This window comes from Daldinia decipiens, assembly GCF_022478715.1.
Source record: "Daldinia decipiens strain CBS 113046 unplaced genomic scaffold F4813scaffold_3, whole genome shotgun sequence".
NCBI lineage: Eukaryota > Fungi > Ascomycota > Sordariomycetes > Xylariales > Hypoxylaceae > Daldinia > Daldinia decipiens.
The window spans coordinates 966,068-972,967 of record NW_026054546.1 but is presented as its reverse complement, the minus strand read 5'-3'; the positions used below and the strand labels follow the sequence as shown (position 1 = coordinate 972,967).

The 6,900-nt window shown below is 46.0% G+C and overlaps 1 protein-coding gene across 1 annotated transcript; it reads left to right on the top strand.

Annotated features, from left to right (window-relative positions):
* Positions 1-4,804: 4,804 nt before the first annotated feature.
* On the top strand, positions 4,805-6,612 carry F4813DRAFT_378758 (general substrate transporter; the record flags this gene model as incomplete). Its single annotated transcript, XM_049245369.1, has 2 exons — positions 4,805-5,285; positions 5,345-6,612. The coding sequence occupies 2 exons, from the start codon at positions 4,805-4,807 to the stop codon at positions 6,610-6,612; spliced, it is 1,749 nt and encodes a 582-aa protein (XP_049103793.1).
* Positions 6,613-6,900: the final 288 nt, after the last annotated feature.

Here is a 6,900-nt window from a genome sequence, read left to right as displayed (position 1 = left end):
CCCCTCCTCCGCTCTTCCCCTCTTTCCTCCCTCTACTATTCTATCTTTCTTCGTGGGCCCGGCGGGGCCCCCCCCCCAAATAAATTTGACAGGTATTGAATCAAAATTATCCCGTTTGTATTAAAGCAGTCAACTGCTGAGGCAATTCTTGGGAGCTCAAATTGTGTCAGGATTCTAGGATTCTCATCTAGAACTAAAGATACTTTCCGTAAGTAAAGCTATAGGCTCCTATACTTAGCTTAAGGTTATTCGCGGAACAACAACAAAGTTGCTCCTTTACTTCTTACACCACCTCATGACAATCCTCATGACAATTTGGGCTCGAGGACACTAAAGGGCGAAGGTTTAAGACAGGTCTATAAGCAGGATTAGTATCTATTGCTGGCAAATCTCGGTGCATTATAATGGGGAAGGCGTTCATACAACTTTCAAGGCCCGCTAGCTTATTGTTTAGAATATACGTGGTATTATCTAGCTTTCGAGTAACATTATCATCGCACCTACAACAGTCGTAAACTTTGTCGATTTATGACTTAAGAGTTTACCATTACTAACACTTTAGTATAAAACACACCAGGCCAGCGAGAAGTAATAGGATTAACTGTGACCAGCTCATAATCTAGCCTTTTTTCTCCCGAAACTAACGCTAGTCTAGCTACTATGTAATATCCGGCTTTGAATGAGTTATACTTAAACTTTGTTTTGACAGTTCAAGTTAGTTACCCCTTTAGCTAGAATGATAAATCACTGCCGTAGTAGCCAGTACGCTACGCAAGTTTCGGTGTTGCTTGTTAATATACTATGAAAGGATCTTGTAGAAGTCACACAGATTGCCCTCCCGCAATCAAAGCAGAGTAGAGGTTGTACCTTGGGTATAGTAAATGACCATGTAAGTAGGTGACTATTCGGTATACTATACCTGATTAATTTGGAGAGTCCTTTATACTTACCAGGCTTATCTTGTTTGATTTCTTTGTGGTCGAGGGTTTGTTTATATATTACAAGGAATATTTGAAATTTTAGTTCATCATCACCCCCTGAATCCCGCTGACACGTGGAATAGGATTTAGGGCGTTATTGATTACTTATCTAAGATGACAGTCAAAATATAAGACATTCAACTTCTAATTTAACTGTCTTTCTGGACTACCTATTTCTCAACATGTCGAATGCTGCAAGAGAAACTGGGTGAGAACATTTTTGTATGACATGAACCACCTTTAGCCGAATTTGCTCGAGAATTGTTTAAGCTTTTCTCTAGTTCGAACCTCGGAGCGTTCGGCATATGCTCTCTGCTGATTTGGACATTTAGTTTGCTTATATTTTAGCAGTTGTCAAAGTTCCAGTTAGATCCTTGTAGTATACATTAATCAACGACGGGAAGATACTGCGGGAACCGGCGGTAGGAGTTAAGCGCAATTTCGAATATCCAGTTTTATGTAGTTCCAACCCCGACGCTAATAAGTCTCCGTAATCATGCCGTATTACTTAGCTTATTAGGCTTTTGTAATCGTACGTTGGCGGTCAAATGCGTGGGTGTTCTTCGAATTATCTAGATGGCTGGGTGGAACCGCTGATAAAAGCCTTTCACATCTTCCTGATTGTTTGTTGACGCACATTTATTCGGGTCGGGTTGAGCGACAGGGCTGAAAACTTGCAAATGTCAACTTAAGGTTCACGTTTTCGTTTGTATCATGCAGACAGACGGGTGTTTGTCGACGTACTACGCCACCCGTCGACGCTATGAATGGACTGTGTCTCTCAACCAATTAAGACAGCCGATCTGAGCTCAGAACCATGCTCTTGGGACGATAAGGTGAGACGAATGATACAATGAGAATACACCAGAGCATTGGAGCGGAGTCTACTAGATATCGAGTAACAGAAAAGGCAAACCAAACTGCAGTAGAGGTTGGGGTTGGCAGCATTCATAGATATCTCTGGCGATACAGATTGGGATATTACCTAGGTAGTCTTTATGAACAGTTGCGTGCGTAGATGAAGTTGTCAGTTGTAGATATCCAAAATGATATCTGTGACGATAGACGCATACATGATCTACGCGAAGAGATGCGCTTATGCCTTATGTATGATACGATCAACAGCATCGTTGATGGTATTGTGACGTTTACCGCAGTAGGATATGATTCTCAGGCTCATTGAAGTGGGTCATGTAAATATATTGATCATTGGCCATTGGCAAATCGGGTGTTATGTTAGGTGTAATCAGGTTTAAAATCATAATGCGATACGATACGCTTTGTTGCTTCTACATACAATTGCCTCTATCTAAGGTAAGGGGCAACAATGTTGCTTTTTAGATCCACGATCGCGTGCTTATGTATTTGTAGATGTACCTCATTCTAGATCAGAGCCAATGAGTTTCGAGCGTGGCTTCATGTGCGAACCGTATTCAGTAAGGGAAGACTTAGGTAGGATTTGATTGGTTGATAGGTACAATACATCTATACAGCCAGCTTATTTGCACGTAAATGAATTTATATGGCTTACAGGTGTTATACATTATGTACCTACTATAATAGGGCCGAGTGGGCCCGCAGGTTATCTAACATCTTACATTTAGGTAGGTAGGTACCTAGGTAGGTATCTACCTCTTAGCCCTAACTGCTCAGCTGCTTCACCTGGTTAGGTAGGGTGTCTTTTAGAGTCGATCGCGTGAACAATAATGGCAAGGAAAACATGCAGAGAACAATTGCCTAATTTGCCTGATCAAGAAAGTGTTGTCTAGGTATCGGTATGCTTATATTAAGTATTTTGTATATTTAACGTTTGTATGTAATAGGTAGAAAGGTTTTTGCGGATGAGTTCCGGCTGGCTGGTAGTTAGGTATTTGTAATGAGTTAGGAGGTAGGTACTTAAAGTTTGAGTGTCCGACTTGAGTCTGGGGAATTAATTTATTTCCGTTATCGATACTATGTCACACTTACCGTGTTAGGTACCTACATACTGTACGTACTTTGCTAGGAACCGAGGTTGGACAGTGTTGGAGCTGAATAACTGCAGAACATACGGATTACATTAAGTATACTATGTATAGCAAAGCATTTCATCATATGACATGACTATTCGCTTACCAACCTGCCAACACGATCGGAAATCGCTAAATCGAAATCTCGCGCTCAGGTAAAATGACCACGCGACCTTACCCGTAGAAATTACTCTAGGGGGGAAGGATGATATAAAACCCGGAGACGGCTACTCAAAATGTCATAGCTTAGATCTTAAAATTCGGTGCTACATGTAGGTAGCCATTAATCGTAGGAGGCGGCTTACGGCAGGTACTTAGGTACATGATAACTCAGCTCTGATAAAGGTAGGTACCTATCTATGTAGCTTATCAGTTCTATGGAGTGTGGCAAAAGGAACGCCGTGATGCCGATTCGAGAGTTGGACAAGATTTGGAATTCTGCCGAAAACAAGATCCCGCCTATACAAGCCTCACCGGCTGGGCAAAAGCTTAATAAATCAATGAAAAGAACCCGTTCAGCTTGGCTTGAAAGCTTGATTGTCTTTGGCAAAAATAGCGTATCATGGCAGGTGTAGTGTGGTAGTATCATGGCATCGAATGCTTCGGTTCAGCTTCTATGCAGTGTCCCCCCATATAATCTCATCCATGTACATACACTAGTGTAAGTCACATCCCTGCCAAGCCCGCCCAATCGAAGCTTTGGACCCTATGTTAACCCGCGCCGCAACTCACGCAACTCGCGCAACTTACGCATAACGTATCAATTATCTTGTTAATATGTCCCAGGCCATTGGGCGTTGGATACTGCACAGTAGGACTGTGATACAACGTAACAGTCCCTAGCAAAGTCTCAAGGGTTGGTTGCAGACAATCACCTTCCCATTCCGGCATAAATATTACCAGAATTACGAGCATGTTCCCCCAGCCGTGCTCGACGGATGTAACTCGGTGATATACGCTAGCTCGCTAGACCCAATCCGATCTCTTTCACGACTCGGCCGGCCTCGAGAGGCTTTTTTGGAGACTATCCTTATGCACATAGTGACCTGTATGAAAGACAAAAGACAAAAGACACCGGGACAGGGGTAACCCAAACAGACCAGCAACTCCCCCCCCATCGCTAGACCCGCATGAGTGGCACGAAGATAACGAGTCTGTCCGCTCTTACTGGCTGCCGCTCCATGCTCGAGACCGAGACAGTAGAAATACGGAAAGTCCGACAATATGGCCTGGTCCCGTCATTAGCGAAAGTAGCTCCAACAACCTGTAAGATCCTCTCGTAGGTCTTTCGCCCCTCGAACCTCGCCGCACGCCGAGAACCCATCTATAGCATGGTTATTGCTTGATTGCTTGATTGCTTGATACGAGGCTCACCTGGAGACCCGATTCAGTAGGCTAGATACTCGGTAGTATTTATCCATGTCAAACCCCATACATACCCAGCACGCATCTAGTACGCATCTAGTACGCACGTACATAGTTCCCGATATTGTGGGCCATCCTAGGTCTTTTTTAGCATAAATCCCACCGTCCCCTTCGATTTTTCTTTTCTCTGTTTTCTAGTATCGCATTCATCTGCGTAACTGCGAACCGTCTAGAGACAGGGATTAGCGATGGGTATGTTAAACACCAAGAGATGTGACGACGACGACGACGACGACGTGGTTTAGCCATTTGAACGCCTGCTGACATACCCTAGGTAACGCAGTAGACCCCGTCGAGCGTGCCTCGGGCACTAGCTCGCCTATCGACGAGGAGAAGATGTCCAAGACGCCTCCGGGTGATTCCCACAACCCGTACCTCGACCCCTCTGTAATGGAGGCGGATTACGAGGGCAAACCGACAGAGGAGGAGATGAGGACTCTGCGCCGAGTTCCCGGCAGCCTACCCATTGTCGCCTACCTAATCTGCATAGTAGAGTTCTGCGAAAGAGCTTCTTACTATGGTGTTCAGCCCTTGATTAGCAACTACGTTAATCGACCTCTACCGGAAAATGGAAATGGTTACGGAGCTCCTCCGGTGGGGACCCAGGAGACGGGCGGCGCTCTAGGGCTCGGACAAGTCACGGCAAATGCCATTACTCAGTCCTTTAGCATGTTGGCATACGCGCTACCTATGCTCTTCGGCTGGCTCGCCGACGTGAAGACCGGACGTTTTGCGCTTATCTGCTGGGGTGTCGTGGTATTCGGTGTTGCTCACGTCTTGATGGTTGCCGCAGGTGCCAAAGACCTTTTGGCAGCCGGCACGGCTAAGATTCCCTATTTCCTTTCCGTGTATATCTTATCAATTGGTGCCGGTAAGTTTCTCTCATGGCGCATTTGTATGGAATTGTTAAGACTAACAGGTTTTCCTAAGCTATGTTCAAGCCCAACGTCTCTCCCCTTCTACTAGATCAAATAACCATCACCGTCCCCAAGGTCATGACGCTAGCCTCTGGCGAGCGTGTAATCCAAGATCCCGAGTCTACTACCGAACGAGTCATGCTTTGGTTTTACCTTCTGATTAACATCGGTGGATTTATGGGAGTTGCTACATCCTATTCGGAGAAGTACGTTGGATGGTGGCTTGCATTCCTCATCCCTCTTCTACTCTACCTTCCCCTTCCGCTCCTTCTCTGGTTCCTCTACAAGCGATTGATCCTTCATCCTCCGGGCGGAAGCGATCTTGGCAACGTTTTCCGAGTCCTTGGCATTTGTCTCCGCCGTGGTGGTTTTAGGAAGCTTGGTCGCTCCGGTTTCTGGGACCTGGCTAAGCCGTCGCATCTCGAAGCTGCAGGCCTCCACTACAAGACCGACTGGAACGATGAATTTGTTGACGATGTGCGACGAACATTCCAGGCTACCGGTATTTTCTGCTTTTTCCCGATCCAGTATATTAACGACAACGGTCTCGGTGCCGCTGCTAGCTTCCTGTCAACCATGTTGACAACCAACGGTGTTCCTAACGACGTTATTAACAACTTTAACTCGCTTAGTATCATTGCTATGGCGCCGGTCTTGAACTACGGCTTGTATCCTCTTCTACGGAAGCTAAACATTCATTATGGCCCGGTTGCCCGTATTACCACCGGGCTCGCCATGTCGTCGGTGGGTGGTGCTGGTTATGCTATCTTGAACTACTACGCGTACCAGCAGTCTCCCTGCGGCGAGTACGGTTCTAGCGACTGTAAGATCGGTACTAGAGTGGCCCCTATCAGCATCTGGTGGATGGCTATCCCATTTGCCATTGGTGGTATTTCGGAGCTGTTCGTCAATGTGCCCGCCTACGGTATCGCATATTCGCGTGCTCCTGTTAATATGCGTGGTCTGGTATCTGCTCTGAATTTGTTTAACACGGCCGTGGCCTACGCCATCGGTTTAGCTTGCTCTTCCGTCATTACCGACCCGTACTTGACGTGGGATTTCGGCGGCCCGGCCATCGCCGGTGGTGTCCTCACCATCGTCTTCTATTTTACTTTCCGACACATTGATAAGGAAGAGTATGTCCTCAGCCAGAACAAGGACTACCACCTTCAGCTCGAGGGTACCGCTAGCGTCGTCGGCGAGAACGAGCTGAACAAATCCGTTAACCGCCCCGCGCCTATTGCCGATAATGAAGAGATGATGATCTCGCAAAAACAATAAGCCCTCTCTGTTTGCTTGGAGGTTTCTCTGCTAACGGGCATGTGTATTACGAGTTATCTGTGTCGATATCTGGCCGGCGGGTGCCGTTAAAAAGGGAAGCATAACAGCTAGCTGCTATGTCTTTGGCGTCTGCAACAACTTCCGGCTTTGCTATTGGCTTTGCTATTAGATGGGAGTGTAGTTACAGGCGGCTATGATGTTAAATATGATGTACTATTGATACCACATTTCTGTTAAGCATTTTCTACTACTGGTGAATATCCCTGCATAGCTAAAGGGCCTAATTAA